Source organism: Oryx dammah, unplaced genomic scaffold (genome assembly GCF_014754425.2).
Source record: "Oryx dammah isolate SB20612 unplaced genomic scaffold, SCBI_Odam_1.1 HiC_scaffold_22, whole genome shotgun sequence".
Taxonomy (NCBI): domain Eukaryota; kingdom Metazoa; phylum Chordata; class Mammalia; order Artiodactyla; family Bovidae; genus Oryx; species Oryx dammah.
In genome coordinates, this window is record NW_024070206.1 from 27071577 (window position 1) to 27089702 (window position 18126).

The 18126-nt window shown below is 44.9% G+C and overlaps 1 protein-coding gene and 1 long non-coding RNA gene across 3 annotated transcripts in view; one reads left to right on the top strand and one right to left on the bottom strand.

Moving 5' to 3' along the window:
- Positions 1-16226, top strand: part of GREB1L (GREB1 like retinoic acid receptor coactivator) — a 122138-nt gene extending 105912 nt beyond the window's left edge. For both annotated transcript variants that reach the window (XM_040264709.1, XM_040264710.1), the window contains 10 exons: positions 477-632; positions 1123-1262; positions 3488-3649; positions 3762-3966; positions 8027-8192; positions 9354-9581; positions 10476-10617; positions 11619-11819; positions 12112-12250; positions 13435-16226. In XM_040264709.1, the coding sequence (XP_040120643.1) occupies positions 477-632; positions 1123-1262; positions 3488-3649; positions 3762-3966; positions 8027-8192; positions 9354-9581; positions 10476-10617; positions 11619-11819; positions 12112-12250; positions 13435-13598 (1703 nt within the window). In that variant the 3' untranslated portion in view covers positions 13599-16226. The remainder of the gene's footprint in view (positions 1-476; positions 633-1122; positions 1263-3487; positions 3650-3761; positions 3967-8026; positions 8193-9353; positions 9582-10475; positions 10618-11618; positions 11820-12111; positions 12251-13434) is intronic.
- On the bottom strand, positions 13250-17009 carry LOC120881129. Its single transcript, XR_005725222.1, has 2 exons — positions 16922-17009; positions 13250-13632 (listed from the first exon to the last, which is right to left on the bottom strand). It is a non-coding gene; the product is annotated as an uncharacterized LOC120881129 (long non-coding RNA).
- Positions 17010-18126: the final 1117 nt, after the last annotated feature.

Genomic DNA, 18126 nt, shown 5'->3' on the forward strand with positions numbered 1-18126 from the left:
CCTAAGGAAGGTGGTTCTAGGCCGTGTGGCCTGAGCACAGGGGTTTTACAAGCTCCAGTGGATTCTAATAAGCCACACTGTGAATCTTGCTTAATGAGCCCCTGAAATCCTTTCAGCTGTCAGCATCTTAAAACCCCATGACTAAAACTCTTGTGATAGGATTCAGATCATCCAAAGTCAAACAAGATTTTAAGGACACTTGGAGGTCGGGCTGGGAGACTGTTGGATCTCTTAGATTTGGGAGTTTCTGGGCTGGGTGTGTAGAAGCTAATGGGGACCAGTGAGGGCCAGCATCCCTCCCAGCAGGTCTGAAGGACACTCTGCACCCCTCTCCCCTGGACTCGGGAGCTCATTTCTCAGAAAGGCCTTTGTCCACCTACCTGGGCTGTATGTTTCCCTGACACTTGGGTAAGAGGGAGGGAGGGCAGCCAGTCGGTCTGACTGGGCTGCTCTGTGCACTTTCCTTCTTGGCCTAGATCACAGCGAAAGCAGTGAAGTGAGCCAGTCAGAGGGCGAACCCTGGCCTGACATTGAGAGCTTCAGTAAAATGCCCTTTGACGTCAGTGTGCACGACCCCAAGTACAGTTCGATGAGCCTGGTATATACTGAGAAGCTGGCAGGGGTCAAACAAGGTCAGTGTACGTGGAGCCTGAAGGTCGAGGGTTCACCTAAATGAGGGCAGGAAACCTGGGGCCGTTTACTCCTTGAGAGCAGCTTGTCACACTCCTTTGCATGTCTCGTTTTATTCACATGAATGTCACCTTTTGGGCTTCCTGGGTGGCTCAGTGGTAAAGAAACCGCCTGCCAATGTATAAGACGTGGGTTCGATCCCTGGGTCAGCAGGATCCCCTGGAGGAGGGCATGGCAACCCACTGCAGTATTTCTGCCTGGAGAATCCCATGGACAGAGGAGCCTGGTGGGCTACAGTCCATGGGTTTGCAAAAGTTGGACGTGATTTAGCGACTAAACAACAGCAAGGTCACCTTGTAATTTTCAGAGCTGCCTCTTAGGGCATAAACCGCAGAATCCTAGGAAAAGCCCTTCTGGGGGTGGGGGACTTTTTGCCGAGGCATAGGGGCTTCACACACAGCATGGGAAGGTGTTTTGTCTCTTTTTACACAGAAGCGATAAAGGAACCCAAAGCTGAGGAGCCCCGGAAACGAGAAACTATGTCCATGATGCTGACCAAGTATGCGGCCTACAACACCTTCCACCACTGTGAACAGTGCCACCAGTACATGGACTTCACCTCTGCCTCCCAGGTGCAGCCCCTGTGCTCCTGCCTGTTACCCAGCCTGGGTTCTGTGTGCAAGAGAGGGAAAGCCCCAGTTTCAAGCCCTAGACAAAGGATGGCTTGTTTGGTTTTAAAAAAATACTTAGTTGTGTCGGGTCTTAGTTGCCACATGCAGGATCTTTTCATTGCTGTGAACAGACTCTGAAGTTGCAGTGCATGGGCTCCAGAGAGTGCAGGCTTCAGTAGTTGCAGCCTGTGGGCTTTATAGCTGCCCCGAGGGATGTGGGATCTTAGTCCCCCAACCAGGAATCGAACCCACGTCCCCTGCATGGCAAGGCGGATTCTTAAGGCGGGTCATCAGGGAACTTCCAAGGATAGCTTATTTATGAGATGGAGCCACTCATTTGTGAGCAGAATGCATGAAGCAGTTGATAAAATGACTTTGGGTTTATTGGGATTATAGGCAGGGGAGAGAAAGAAACTGACTTGTGTCTTAAGTCACTTAATCAAATGGTTTCATGTGTTGTGTTTAGAAAGTAATTGGTATGTCTGTGATTCTGAAAAAGCTGGATATTACAGTATGTTTGGCAAAAGGGTCTCTTTCCCTCCTTCGGGTTGTTGATGAAGATGGTGTTACTATCTGCAAGTCCGTAGGGTGTGCCCTGTGAGCTGTGATCTGCACAGACCCAGTCTCCCTCTTACTCCAGCGTGGGGTGGTTTTGCCCACTAGGCACACAGAGGAGTCAGCGTGTGCTCTTTTATCTGGAGAGCACTGAGAGGTAGAACACGGAAGCTGAGCAAGTACCCCGCACCGCTGCTCTCCTCATTGGCTAGAGCATCTTTAGGCATAGAGGATGGGAAAGCAGCCATTGATGGTTGTCTCCAGCGCCTGTGTGGGGGCTGAGCTCCACGTTGCTTCCCCACTTTATCTTCTTGACCTTTAGCGCTTGGCCCTGAACATCTGGAGCAACTCTTCCTTTCTATAGCATGTGCTGGGTGGGCACCCCGCTTCCTCCCCAGACTTGCTGCTACGCTTGAGGATCTGATCTTCTCCATTTTCCCCAGGGAACCCAGAAGGATGTACTGGCCTTTCTGCTCTTCTGATAGAAGTTACCTTTCATACCCCAAATGGTTTCCTGTGTCACTGAAAACTTTCAGTGGACTGTTGGAAATCAGCTCGCAATGCTTTATGGAATATAGATGATACAAGCTCCTGATCTATAAATCATTAGAAAATTCATTTTTTAGACAGTATATTAAAAACCTTCTATTTAGTTTCTGTGTGATTACAGTACTGCCTGATACTTGTGAAGCAGAATGAAGGAGATCTTAAGGGGAGTTATTACAATATTATTTTCTATGAAATATAATATTTAGGTTGAACCTCTTGGGAAGGCTACCTGGATTCATCTCATGCCTGCTCACTAGTGATGCTCTCTTTTCATTAGGCCAAATATTGTCTGCATTGTAAAGACCTGTATATAATTATTCACTGAGGTGGGTTATGAGAGAGTGTGTGAACTTTCCAGCAACTTAAAAAAGAGGTTATATTTGTATGTGGCTTGGATGAGTCAAAAGTCTTCTGGAAGCCAGAGTTCTAGGGTAAGTGACCATTCAGACATCTTCAGCTTCCAGTGTAGCCGGGAAAGATGGGCCCACAGGGCTGTTTTAATAATGTCAGTCTTAATAGTTTATTTAGGAAAAATATCATTTGACCTGACCCCCTCAGAAGAGGATCCCTCGGTCAGGAAGATCCCCTGGAGGAGGGCATGGCGACCCACTCCAGCATTCTTGCCTGGAGAATCCCATGGGCTGAGGAGCCTGGTGGGCTACAGTCCAAAGGGTAGCAGAGCTGGAGACGACTGAAGCAGCTTAGCACACACACATGCACAGAGAAGCGTTTCCCCCCGTAACTGGGCACCTTTGGGAGTGTTTGCATAGCAAGACCTCACAGTATACTGGACCTCTGCAGGGCTGAGCACTAGTGGTTCTAAGAAGGTGAGAAATCGTGGTTTTCAGCAGCAGTCACTGCACCACCCTCAGAGAGGCTTTTGGGGTGAGAAGCTTGGATCTCGTGTCAGCCACTAAAAGATGAAGTGTTTGCCTTTTCTGACACTGCACGCACAGCCAGGTCTGGCGGGAGGTAGAAGCCCAGGACAGCTGGCCTCTATCAATAACCATCTTGAGAGGAGCAGCCTGGAAGCTTGCCAACTGTGAGCTTACACGCCCTCCCTTTGCTCTTTGCAAATGCAGATGTCCGATTCCACTCTCCACGCCTTCACATTCTCGTCCTCCATGCTGGGAGAAGAGGTGCAGCTCTACTTCATCATTCCCAAATCCAAAGAGAGTCACTTTGTCTTCAGCAAGCAGGGCAAGCACCTGGAGAGCATGCGGCTGCCACTGGTCTCAGACAAGGTGGGGGATAGAGCCGGCCTCAGGTGCTAGAGCCAGTTTTATAAGCATCTAGTATCTAAGGGATCTAATTTCTCTTTCTGGCCTCTGGCCTTTTTTTTTTTTCTTTCAGCAGAATCTGAATGTGGTCAAGAGCCCTATTTTCACCCCCTCCAGCGGTCGCCACGAGCACGGACTTCTAAACCTCTTTCACGCCATGGAGGGCATCAGCCACTTGCACCTCCTGGTGGTCAAAGAGTATGAGATGCCGCTGTACCGCAAATACTGGCCCAACCACATCATGCTGGTGCTTCCTGGCATGTTCAATAACGCAGGCGTGGGTAAGGGGGCGCGCGGGATGCCGGGCAAGAGCTGGGAAGAAAGTGCCAAGCTCCATTCCTCAGGCTTCCAGAGGGTCCCGTGGCCCTAGGAAGTGTCTTGTTCTGTGGACCAAAGGACTTTTGACTCTTAAAAAAAAAAAATTCTTTCTGGCTGGGCTGGCTCTTTGTTGCTGCAGACTTTTCTCTGGCTGTGGTGAGCCGTGGCTACTCTCTCGCTGCGGAGCATGGGCTCCAGGGCATGTAGATGGCAATGGTTGCGGCACGTGGGCTGTTGTGGCTCCCAGCCTCTAGAGCACAGGCTCAGCAGTTGCGGCACACGGGCTTAGTTGCTCCTCAGCGTGTGGGATCTTCCCCAGTCAGGAATCAAACCTGCATCTGTGTCGGCAGGTAGACTCTTCACCCCTGAGCCACTAGGGAAGCCCTTGACTCCTCTTTACAGGAGTTTTCATTTCTCTTTATCTGCAGTCTTGCAGAATGTTTTAACTTCTGAGGACCAGCATCCAAAGAAGTCACTGATACACTGAGCACCCTGGGAGGGCTTGGGACTCTGGCCAGCACAGGCTGCAGGTGTTGCTCGCTACCGGCTGGCAGCAGGGACCTCACAGAGAGGAGGACAGTCAGAGGAGGCAGGGGTGGTTAGCAGTTCAGACCCAGGTCTGGAGGGATCACTGGGGGTCATCGCTGATCTTAAAGGCACACAGCAAGTTCTCGGGGGTGCTGTACAGCTGGGGACTGGAAGCACCATCACTGCCGATGGCAGTCATCTTAAAAGTGCCTCGAAGTCTTTCCTGCTTTTCCTCTCGGGGTTCAAGGTCAGTGGGCTGATTTCTCAAGGGGACACCTGGCTGTTGAGTGTACTGACAGAGCAGGAGGAGGAACTAGAGAGAGAGGTCCAGAGCTCCTTCGTTTACCCCTGAAGGCAGGAGACCTCCAACTGGACCCAGTGTCCTAGAGCTCTGCCCTCTGCCCACTCCCTGCATCTCACTCACTTCACGTCGGCTTCAGTGGGAACTTCGAGGCAGAGCTTCAGGAGGGCTGAGGATCAAGAAGAGCTTTAGAGCCCACTTCTGGAGTGAAGGCAGAAAAGACCCGAGTAGTGCCCTGGATCCAGGTGGCCCTTCTCTCCAGGTCTCTCTCCCCTTTCCTTCTTAAGACTCTTCCTTTCTTGTTCTCCATTTCATTCCTTTTCATTTCCTTAAGTTTTAGCCTTAATATTGATTAAAATATTTTCCAAACAGGTTTATATTTTTAATGTAATTTTATTTCCCATCACTTAACATCAAATGAGGTAAGAATTTCACATATTTTTGGTCCTTTATCCTTCCCCAAAAACACATATCCCCAAACTTAACTAAAATCTTTCTCTATATTTACATGACCTTCACACCTTTCTGTGCCTAACTGACCTTTAGGAGAAAGTACTTGCTGATCCTAGATTTGAGTGAATTTGTTTCGTGCCGGTTTTGCCATTTTTGTAATCATCTGGGGAGAGAAACCAACATATACGCAAATGAAGCAGCTTTTTTTTTGTTTTAATTGATAAAACAGCACAAAATTTAGCCAGTGTTAGGTGTACGGGTTCAGCATTCATCAGTTCATTCACATTGTTATGCAACCAGTCTCCAGAACTCTAGTCCATCTAGCAAAACCGACTCAGTAACATCAAAGGTTAACTCCCCATTTTTATTACCATTCACTCAACTAATGGACCCTTGGTCTGCTCCTCACCTTCCGACTATTGTGAATGCTGCTGCTGTGGACATGAACACAAATCTCAAAACCCTGCTTTCTGTTCTTATGGGTATATACCCCAAAGTAGAATTGCTTAATTACACAGTAATTCCACTTTTAACTTTTTCTTAGGAATTGACATACTGTTTTTCATAGTGGCTTGTACATTCTTACCAACAATGTAAAATGGTTCCTGTTTTAACACATCTTCACTAACACTTTTGTTTTTTGGGAATTTTTGCTGCTGTTGTTAGTAGCCAACCTAATGGGTATGTGATGGTATTTTGTGATTTACATTTTCCTAATGGTTAGTGATGTTGACCATATTCTCATTTGCTTACTGGCCATTTGTGTGTCTTCTTTGGAGAATCCATTTTTTAGTAAGGTTTTTGTTGTTGACTTGTAGTTCTTTGTATATTCTAGATTTTCACCCCTTATCAGATAAGGTTTATAAATATTTTCTCCTGTTCCATACAAGAATGTGTTCTTTGCACAGTTTAAAATTTTTATGTGGTTCAATTTATTTTTTCTCTTGTTGCCTATGCTTTTAGTGTCATAGCCAACAAATCAACAAACTATTGCCAAAACCAGTATCATTAAGCTTTCCCCCATGTTTTCTTCTAAGAGTTTTATAAAAGCTCTTCGGTCCATTTTGACTTCTTTATACAGCCTTAAGGTGAGGGTCCAGCTTCATTGTTTCGCATTTGAATGGTCTTAGCACCTGTCAAAAATCATTTGATCATATACGCAAGGGTGTTTCTGGGCTCTGTATTCTTATTCCATTGGTCTATGTCTATCTCTATGCCACTGCTACACTGGTTTGGTTACTCTAGTTTTGTAATCAGTCAAGTGTGAGACCTCCAGCTTTGCTGTTCTTTTTCAAAGATTGTTTTGGTAATTCACAATCCTTTGAAGTTCCATGTGAATTTAAAAATGAATTTTTCTAACAAAAGAAAAACTGATATTTTGATAGGGATTGTATTAAATTTGTGGATTCTTTGTGGGATTTGTCAATAGTATTGCACCTTCCAGTCCCTGAACATGTCTTTCCACTTATTTGGAAACACTTTCAGCAGTATTTTGTACTTTTTAGTATACTGGTCTTTAGCCTCCTTGGTTAAACACGGATTCCAGGTATTCTTTTTGATGAAAATGAAGCACTTCTTAATTTCCCTTTTAGACTGTTCATTGTTATCATATAGAAACACAGCTAATTTGTGTTGTTTTGTGTCTGCAGCTCTGCTGAGTTTATTCTAACATGTGCATGTGTATAATATTTAAGGTTTTCCTCACATAAGTCATGTCTACAGACAATTTTACTTCTTGCCAACTCGGGTGACTTGTGTGTGTGTGTGTGTGTGTAATTTCTCTGGCTAGGATTTTCAGTACTATGTTAAATAGAAGTGGTAAAGTTGGGCATCCTTGTCTTATTCTTGATCTTAAAGGAAAAGCTTTCAGGTTTTCACTAGTGAGTATGTTCGCTGTAGGCTTTTTCATATATGGCCCTTATAATGCAAAGTATTACACACAATGCTCTTAAAAGGTATTGGTGGATTTTCCTAAACTCTAGCATTACCTTCCATCTACTCAAACTATTTTCCTGCTTCCTCCATGGACTTAACTGGGGTTTTTTGAGCTTCTTTATTTGTTTTGTTTCATTTTAGGGTCTGTGTTAGTCGCTCAGTCGTGTCTGACTCTTTGTGACCCCCAAGGACTGTAGCCCACCAGGCTACTCTGTCCGTGGGATTCTCCAAGAATACTGGAGTGGAAGAAAAAAAATACTGCAGTGGGTTGCCATTCCCTTCTCCAGGGGATCTTCCCGACCCTGGAATTGAACCCGTGTCTCCTGCATTGCAGGGAAATACTTTACTATCTGAGCCATTAGGGAAGCCTCTTTTTAGCGTGGCCCACTCATAAAACCTGGCTAATTCCTGATGGTCATCATCTTAGTTGCTAACACTGCGCACTCACTCACCATGTGCAGCACTGTCCTGAGCACCATACAACAGTCTACGAAGTAGACATTATCATCGCCTTCTTACAGGTGGGGCAGCCTAGGCACAGGGATTCTAGCAGCACTCCTCAAAGTGCAGTTAACCAATCACCAGTGAAAAGGTCTCTGGCCCCTCATCAGACACCACTAGTGTGAGCCTCTGGTGGTGGGCTCCCGGAGTCTGCATTTTAAACGGTTTCCTGGATGTCCGGTCAACCCCGATGTGTACAGTCACCAGGCGAACACGCGTGCGTATGGAGAGAATGTGACATGTCTGTGGGGCCTCCGCCACGCCTGAGAGGGGGACGTCCCAGCCTTTTTCATGTTGCCTTCCAGGTGCTGCCAGGTTCCTCATTAAGGAGCTGTCGTATCACAACCTGGAGCTGGAGAGAAACCGCCTGGAAGAGCTGGGAGTTAAACGCCAGTGTGTCTGGCCTTTCATCGTCGTGATGGATGACTCGTGTGTCCTGTGGAACATTCACAGTGTTCAGGAGCAGACTAGGTAGGGGCGGTTCTGTGCAGTTCCAGGAATGTGACATGCCACCGAGCAGGTCCTCTCCGTGGCCATCATGGCACAGGAAAGTAAACGAGGGGCACAGCTTCCCAGAGCAGAGCCACCATCTGAGACCACTTAATCTCACCAGCACTTTCTGCGGCGACTTAGGGATTTTTTAAATCTAGACACTTGGTATGCCATTAAACTCCTGGACTGTTTGTGTTATCGCAGCTTTGGTCTGCTGTAAGAGTCTGTTGAAAGACACTGTGGTTTATGTAGAAAGACCACTGGCTTCTGAACTGGAATGGTTTTTAGCCCTAGCTCTTCTTCCTAACTGTCTGGATGAAAAGGAAAGTTATTCCATCTCTGTCTCAATTCCATCCCCTATAAAATTACGACTGGGCCAAAAACACGTGCTTCTCCTCCTGGCGCAGAGGTGAGGGGATCCATGAGGACCATGAAATGCTAAACCTGGAAAAGTCCTATGCAGTAAATGAGCCCAGATGTCCTCAGCCCCAGTGAAACACTGTGCCACATGGTCTCAAGGCCCTTCCAGCTCAGACATGTGATCCTGTGCCCTCATTTCCCTGGATTTGAAGCCAGGGACATTGAGAAATATTCCTTTATTATACTGTAATTACCAGGACTGGGAAGAGCACCTGTGTGCTCCTAACCTCTGGCTGCCTCTCTTTGGTAACTCCCTGTTCATTACTCACCTTGAAAATGGGCTGGATTTCTTTCTTTAAGGGGTCAGCCTCACCCCCAGGGGACTGCCCTAGTGGCTCAGTGGTAAAGAGCCTGCCTGCCAGTGAAGGAGGTGCAGGTTTGATCCCTGGGTCGTGAAGATCCCCTGGAGGAGGAAATGGCAACCCACTCCAGTATTCTCGCCTGGAAAATTACAGGACAGAGGAGCCTGGCAGGCTCCAGTCCATGGGGTAGCAAAGAGTTGGACACACACAAGGATGCTCACCTCTGGAAGGCAGCTTCTCTAGATCAGCAGCATGAAAACCAGGCTTGACATCCTTGTCCACTCCAGACTAAGAGAAAGTCAACCAGCTAGTTGTGTCCTTTACAGATATTAATACCATAGTGTCAGCTCTTCCCAAGTGACCATGTCTTCAGTGATACTGAGTGATCTCTTATGTAAACGAACTCTGCATTTCATAGCCAGCCCATGGAAACAGGAGTTTCCAGTAAGAATGTGTCCTTGAAGAGTGTCTTGCAGCACATGGAGGCGACACCAAAAATCGTGCACTACGCGATCCTGGGCATCCAGAAGTGGAGCAGCAGGCTGACTTCTCGGAGCCTCAAGGTCCCGTTCTCTAGGTGCCACGTGCACGACTTCATCCTCCTCAACATAGACCTGACTCAGAACGTGCAGTACGACTTCAACAGGTAAGCTGGGCTCCTGGATGCACATCCTCCCGGTTACTGTTTCTGCCCAGCTCCAGCCTCTGTAATGTGTTTATTCCTGTCTCTGAGAAACTAAGATTCTGTTTATATGGACAGAGAATGGGGCATCGCAAGCTCCCAGGTGCCCCATCATCACTGTTCAAACTGACCCAGACTCAGTCATGAGTGCTGCAGGGTGAAATGCTTAGATTTCAGTCATCTTATTATTCCACAAGAACTGAAACAGGGACCAAAGTGTTTCATCAGTGGAAATCAGTGTGTGGACCCATAAACCTATTTACGATTAACCTTTCACTCAGAACTCGGAAGGTAGTCACTTCCTGAGATGTCAGCAAGACCCTGAGATCTGGATCCTGTGGGGAAAAGCCAGCTAGCCCTGGCCTTGCCTCCCGAATGAACTATGCACTTGTCCCAGAAAATCCGAAATGGCCAAGAAGAATGTCAGAGGGGGCAAGTCCCTCTTAAGTCAACCCCCAAGCTGCAGCTCTTACAATATTCTGTAGCGATTTCACTTCTGTTTTAAATTTGGCAGATGCTTCATCCTGTTTGCAGCCAGGATGTTAACAATGGGAGCAGCTCTGCACTCCTGTCCCACGAGAGTATAGAGTATGTGGTCCTGTTTCAGTTCAGGGGTGCCTAAGTAAGGGGCTGTGCCATGTCTGGGACCAGTCACCTCACTGCTCCTTCCTTAATGACTGTAGTGCCCCCATCAGGGCATTACAACACAAGCCAGTGTTCACGGAGCCAGCCCCATGTGGGGGAAAGGCCAGCTCTCTTTGAGGTGGTCACCTAACATCTGCCACAGATGTTGTCTCTGTAAGTAGCACAGCTGAGAGGTGACAGTCCATGGAACCTGCCATTGTGGTTCTAATTTAGGTATTTCTGTGAAGACGTTGACTTTAACCTGAGAACCAACAGCAGTGGACTGCTCATCTGCCGCTTTAACAACTTCAGTCTCATGAAGAAACATGTGCAAGTTGGCGGGCAGAGGGACTTCATCATTAAACCAAAGATCATGGTAAGCTGGCAAGCTTGAGTCTCTTGCTGAAAATACGATGATCCCTCAATATCTGCTTCCTGGTACCGGCATTAACTACGTGCCACTTAAAAGTGAGGGGACACAAGGGAGGCCCCTCTTAATGTCAAATCTGGAGCCTTGTTTCCCTGAAGACTCATCTAGAACCAAACCTACATTTTGAAATTTCAACAAATTACCTTTCTTTAGATTTAAGGCTTAACTCCATCAAAGCTTTAGTTTCAAATGTGTTCTATAAACTGGCAAAGTTAACATTTTTTACATTCTTTATGTAACAGGTGAGAGAAATGTAAATCAAATTGCTTGCTTGCATGGTCCTTTGCCAGTTTTATTTTTAAAGTAAGGCAGATCAAAACGTGTTAAGGGTTAATTCTATGGGCCTACCCTTTTCCGTTTATAAGATCTGCTGGTAGCTAATCATTTATAGGGCTGCCCAGGAGGCACAGCAGTAAAGAATCTGTCTGCAATGCAGGAGACACGGGTTTGATCCCTGGGTTGGGAAGATCCCCTTGGAGAAGGAAATGGCAACCCACTCCAGTATTCTTGCCTGGGAAATCCCACAGAGAAGCCTGGCAGGCTACAGTCCACGGAGTTGGAAAAGATGGACTCGACTGGGCATGCACAATCATTTATAGCACGTGGACTGTCCAGTGGAGCTTAAAGACCTCTTTTCCTGGTGCTGACAGGATGGGATTTAACCCATCCACATCCAGTAGTGCTGTAAAAAAGTGCTGTAAAAAGGTTTCTGTTGGTCCTTACAATGTACATGCTAAATGCGCAAACTTTCAAAGAAGCCTCCTTTAAAATTTGCTCGGGCCCTTGCTGCGTATAAATTACGTTTAATCCAACGGGAAGAATTTCAGAACCCCAGGATGACAAGATGGTGCTGCTGCCTTTCCTGCGGGCTGTCAGGGTGCAGGCGTGCTCTCCTGGCGGGGGTCACACAGTGCCATTTCCCATCACTCCTTTGGCTCTGATTCCAGGTGTCAGAGAGCATGGCGCCCATCCTGCCCCTACAGTATGTCTGTGCTCCCGACAGTGAGCACACCCTTCTGGCAGCCCCTGCACAGTTCCTCCTGGAGAAGTTCCTGCAGCACGCCTCCTACAAACTCTTCCCCAAAGCTATCCGAAACTTTCGGAGCCCCGTGCTGGCCATCGACTGCTACCTTAACATTGGACCAGAGGTAAAGGGGGAGGGGCCGGGGCGCTCAGGTAGAGGGGCTTGTTCTGCATCTGGCAGTTTCTCATAACTACGCTTTATTATGAGAAATAAGAGAAGCTTTAGGTATAAAATATGACACACAAAGGGAGTACAAAGCTCAGATAAGCAGCCCCCTTAAGTTCCAATAAAACACGTCTCCGTTACCTGACCCTGAGAGGGACAGCTAGAAAGGCAGGCACGGATCATTCACCTGACGATGCAGAGGTTTTACTGGCTTCTGAAATGCTAGTGTGCTCTGTGCTTGGTGGTTGCAGGTGGCCGTATGCTACATCAGCTCCAGACCCCACTCCAGCAACGTCAACTGTGAAGGGGTGTGCTTCGGTGGACTCCTCTTGTACCTCTGTGACTCTTTTGTAGGTGCTGATCTTCTTAAGAAATTTAAGTTTCTCAAAGGTAAATCAAATTCAGCATCTTGCTTGTGAGTGCTGTTAGTTCCCACTGGACAGAATGCAGAGGTGAAAACCATAAAAGAGCACTTTAACAATCATTTTGCCAGTAAGCTGAATACTTTCCTTTGAAACTGGGGCACTGACTTTTTTCAAATAAGGGAGTTAGGCTAAATGTGGATAAATATAGCCAGGTTTAAAGATGTTGTCGCTGCTATTAATTTTACATAGGAATGATGCAATGCAAATGCTTCTCATATAAATCTAATTTCAATAAAAATTAATGAGCTACGATTCTGGAATAGAAGCCAAAGTTGCTTCAACAGGTATGTAGCATACAGAGGTTTGCTTAAGAACAAACTGCAGATTAAGCATCACAAATAACCTTGATAAGGTGACTCCTGAGGTTGGTGAAAAAAGGTTCAGTATGTTGCGTACAGCGTGCCATTTTTATGAGAACAGTGTGTGTATAAAACACATCTGGAGGTGTGTGTGTCGGGGGGGGGACAGGAGGAAGCATCTTGGGGGGATTTGGCAGTATCTGGAGACATTTCATGTTGTCACAGGGTGGGGTGCTGCTGGCACAGAGTGGGAAGAAGCCAAGGACACTGCTAAACATGCCACGAGAACAAAATAGCCCCACAATAGTCTTGTGGCCCCCACTGCCAAGGCTGAGAGCCCTTGATCCGGCGGGACTCACAGAACCTTACAACGCGAGTTTTAATGCTGGTTACCACAGCAGAAGGGCTTCCCTAGTGGCTCAGCGGTAAAGAATGCGCCTGGAATGCAGGCAACCTGGGCTCAATCCCTAGATCAGGAATATCCCCTGGAGCAGTGAATGGCAGTCCACACCAATATTCTTGCCTGGAGAATTCCATGGACAGAGGAGCCTGCTGGGCTAAAGTCCATGGGGTTGCAGAGTTGGACACGACTGAGCAACTAACACACACACAGAAGAAGGGGTGGGGTGGGGTTGGGAGGGCCTTCGCTTTACACTCTTTCAAACTTTGGTATTTGTATCAGTTTCTTTATTCAAAGTAAATAATCAAATGAACAGTCCTGACAGGTTACTTTTATACGTTGGTTCTCAAAAGTGTTCGCTTAGGGGATATAATCAGAGGGAGGCAAGAAAGGTTCTCTTAAGTCCTTTCAACCCCTGAGCCTAAGACACATCCCTGCTCTCTCCTGAAGGTGCTACCCTGTGTGTCATCTGCCAAGACAGAAGCTCCTTGCGCCAAACAATTGTCCGCTTGGAGCTGGAGGACGAGTGGCAGTTCCGCCTCCGGGATGAGTTCCAGACCGCCAACAGCAGCGACGACAAGCCGCTCTACTTTCTCACCGGACGTCATGTATGACCTTTTGAAGAGACCAAAACTAGCAGAGGGATGCCTAGATGGGGTGGGGCAGAAATAATTATTGGGGATTTAATTTTTTCCTTTAAAGTACAATCACTGTGGAGCAAAGTGCAACATGTATTTGTTCTCCAAAGAAACCCCCCCACCCCCAAATCTGACCCAGATCTCTGGGGGGCATCACTTTCCTTCACTTCCAGTTTCAGGACCTTAAATTCAGGTTAACTCCACCCTAGGTAGTTATGCAATTAACTCAAGATGTGGTCTGCCCACGGGAGCCTGAGTAGGAAATACTGTGGAGAAACCGCATGGACGCTGCGTTGCTTTTTTCTACTATGCTCTGTCAGGGGGAAAACTGACTCTTGGCGTTAGCAAGCCTGAATGTGTTATGTGAGACTCATGCCATTGGTGTGGAATTAATTGAAGATTAACATTTGAGGCCTGAGCCCTCAGTTTCTCTTCAGATCTGTACTTTGGTACAGTATTACTCAGGGGTCTGAAATGATAGAATGTAGAAGATATTTGTATTTAAAAAAAAAAGTAGCCTTGTCTTTCTCTGTGCAGTGTTAGTTTATGATTTATAATCTTGTATGTATTGAAACTTTTGGCAAAATTTCCACAGGAGTTGAAAGTTTACTATTTAAACTGAACAAACACGTTAGTAAATGGAGAGCAGGCGTTGTGTGTATTTATGCAGATTCTCCTGGCTTAAGTTCTTTTGCTTTATCCATTCTTTAAAAATGTTTCCAGTCTCTTAAGCACATCATGCCTGTGAGAATATGAACAGTGATTAATCTTGTACAAGGAAAACCTGATTCAAAAGTTGAGCCAATTAAGGTTTCAGCAGTCACCCCACACCCACTCCACTGGGTTGGAATTAAGCATTTGGCACCAGCAAAGCTAAATGTCAGGCAGGCTAAGCGTCTATGTGGAGTGGAACCAGTTTGTTTCAAAGACTAAAGCAGAGTTTCCTTTCCAAGATACACTGAATTAGCTGCCTTATACTGACAATACCACAGAAACTGCTGAAATGGGAAACAGAGCCATAGAGAAATGCTGTTTTACTTAATTCTACCAGTGAGTGAGTGAGTGAGTGTGTGTGTGCAGTAAAGAAGAATTCCATTTAAGTCTTTTTGACTCAAAAATCAGCAGGGGATCTTTGTTCAGTATCAACAGTAGAAGGCATAAATTTATACAGACTTTTACCACATATTTTAATCAAAAACAGATTTCTAGACAATGTTCTAGAACATACTAAGTTTACTGGAAGTTGATTCTTCCAAATTACTTCAATTCTCATTGATGGCTTGACATTTTTCTTATTAGCCCATATATCACTTTCACTTTATCTCCACTTTACACAGCCATTTTTACTTGAATAGATGTCTTGTTTAAGGAATGAAACTACTGAGAAGGGCCTGCTAAGCCTGCATTCACTCAGAATAAATAGTGTTACCTGACCAGCTTTACTAGTTTGTGATACGGAGTTTACAGAGAGTGAAAAGATAGAATGTACTAATCTGAAAATGATTTCATATCTCTTGGTTTTAATAGCTATTTTTGTTGTATATTATCTTAAAATGAACAATTCCTTTTAAAAATTCCATTTTTAATTGATCTTTAAAGAGGACCTGCCTTATATATGCTTTAAAAATACTTGTTAATTTCTTAGTACAGCAGAACTTTTGGCAAAGAGGTACATTCTGAAGCAGGCTGATTTAGATATGAATGTATTTCACTTGTTTTGTTGAAAGGGCCTACTGCAGATGATATCAAGAAACCCACTGTTTGTGCAATATTCCAATATTTACTATATAGGGCAAATAAAATACTTGAAATAATCCTAAAACAGCTGTTCCTGGGGCAGATGGCCTCTCAGGGTTTCTTCTGGCTTTATGGCTTCAGTTTAAAGAAAAAAATTTTAAGTACTTATTTGAGCTGTGGAGACTCCATATTTATTAGGGCTACACTCTGAAAAAATCAGATGATTATCATCTCTTAAATTCTGTTTAACTCTGTGGAAGAGAAATGCCAGAATAAAGCCAAAAGACCATCACCCTGATGATGGAGAATTTAAACTGACCTGCCTATTCTTTTCAGTGTCTGTCTTACTAAGGCTTGGATCTTTTAAAATCACCTTATCAGTATAATTCTTTAGAGAATGTTAGGTCATTCTCCTTTAAGGATAAAATTGCACAAGCACAGACCACCATGATTTGGTTAATACAACCCCTGGTGTGTTCCACTTCGAGCCTCGCCAGCCCTTAGAATATCATGGTGTGAATGTGTTCACTTGGCCTGCAGAATAACTGATCTATAGACCTGTTAAACCCTGCCATATGTGAGGGTTCACACAGGTTAATACTGAATGTAAACTTACAATGAGAATTGCTGTATTCAGTTTTTTGGGCTGTAATTTATGCAATTGCTTCTTGTGATTGTTTGAAAAGGAGGCACCTGTGTTACTTTATTACTGTAAAGTTTCTTAACCAAAATTTGGTGAATTTCACTAGTCAGTCTACCTCACATTTTGTTTATGATTCTAAATTGTCTTAAGTTGTGTTGACAGTACATTCTTGTCCTTTCATTTAATTTGGTGAATGTATTAAATTCTCCCTCACCCCCTAAAAAGAAAGTGTGTTTTCTTTACATTTTCTGATATGTTCAAAAATGGAATGAGCTGGTTCTGCCAGTGTCCGAGAAAGGCCACAAGTCCACCTGTCATAAGTTGGCTAACTCTAAGATTCTACTATTCTGGTTTAACAGTCCAAGAAAGTGCTGAGTAAGTATTTGTGGACTGAACATCTATAGCTTATCCAAAGCAGATACACACATATAAAGTATCTATATACCATGCCCACTTGCAGAGTGCCACATAATTATGAATAACAGATCTAGAAATGATTAAAGAGATGTTAGAAATATCCATGGTACATCCCCGATCTTTTGTTTTATAGATGGCAACTATATTCATCTCCATGTCCCAAGAGGCAGACTGTGGGACGGTAGAATTGTGTAGTATAACCTAAGGTTACTCTCCATTTTATTTCTAAATTCTAATTTCACCAGCTTTGGAGAATTATTATTCCAGGGGGGGAAAATGCCTTTCAGTTCTATTATATTGACAGTGCTAAAATAACCTTTGATATAGAACTGTAAAAACATTCTTTAGGGTTAGAGGTCCCTGGCTGTTGCCTCAGGAGGGCCAGTAACTATTTTAAGTATGCTGACAGATTCAGGAGCAAGGAGGAAACTGCCAGTGTCCCACTACAAACTCCAATGAGCTGCCTTGGAAAGACTACCAGCTGTGAAACTGACTGCTGTACCTTTGTATTCAACTACGTAGAGCTGAACAATATCCAGAGAACACACATTGCTCAGGCTTGTCTTCAGTCATGGCAAGAAGCTCATAGCTCCCTCTGGGTCTAAGAGAATATTGATAAAACAATGAAACCCTGGCTTCCCTGAAAAAAAAAAAAAAAAAACAAAAAAATCATCACTGAAGATGCAGGAACGACCTCTGGGACCAAGGAAACACTGTAAATTCTTATGTCTTAGCTGTCAAGTATTAAGCTGAGGAAAGAATCTATAGTTGACCCTTCAACAATACAGGTTTGAACTTCACAGGGTACTTATACACAATTTTTTTCAAAAAAAAAAAAAAAAGAACTACAGTACTACACAATCCCTGGTTGGTTGAATCTACAAAGTGCTAATATAAAGAGCCGACTGTAAAGTTACACCTGATTCACGACTACGTGTGGGGTTAGCACCCCAACCCCCACGTTGTTCAAGTTGTCAACTGTACTTCAGTGATTATGATAGCAAATGGAATAGGAATAGTTAGGAAAAGCAACAACAGTTAAGTTTTCTTACCAATTCTTTGCTGTTCTAAGACAGAATCTTCCCTTGATCTGCTAGAAAGCCCAGGAGCCATGCAAACAGGTAGAAGGCATATGTGTGTCTGCAGTCGCTACCCCAGAAATCAATTTAGCCACCTTCACCGCCAGTGAACTACAGCCAGGAAGGAATGTGGCTGTGTTCCTACCAAGATCCCCTAGCTGGGCAGCCATGCAAAGTAAGCAACAATTAAAATATCAGTATATGTCTACTGTATTTACTGTTCTTATGATAGTCATGATTTTAGTAGATATATCAAGTTCACTCTTGCACATTATGAACTGATAAAATACTGATTTTTATAATGCTGACAAACTGAAATAAAACCATTGTATGTCCACGTAAACAAGAGCATAACGTATAAGATTGCAGGGTGTCTGTCTATACTGGTGGGTCCTATAATGTCAATATACTAGACATTCAGCCCAACTATTCAAGGGTAGCTGAGAAAACATTTATAGGCACCTTTGTATAGTTAGCAATTACAGAATCGGTCTGCTGACGTTTGTGACCACTAGCGTTTACTCACTGTAGCACTGGCGCCTCCGCAGCTCCAGAGACCACGATGCTGCTTCCGTCGTCACTCTTCGTCTTCAGTGGTGTGACAGTGTCGACGGTTCCTGAGTCTTGG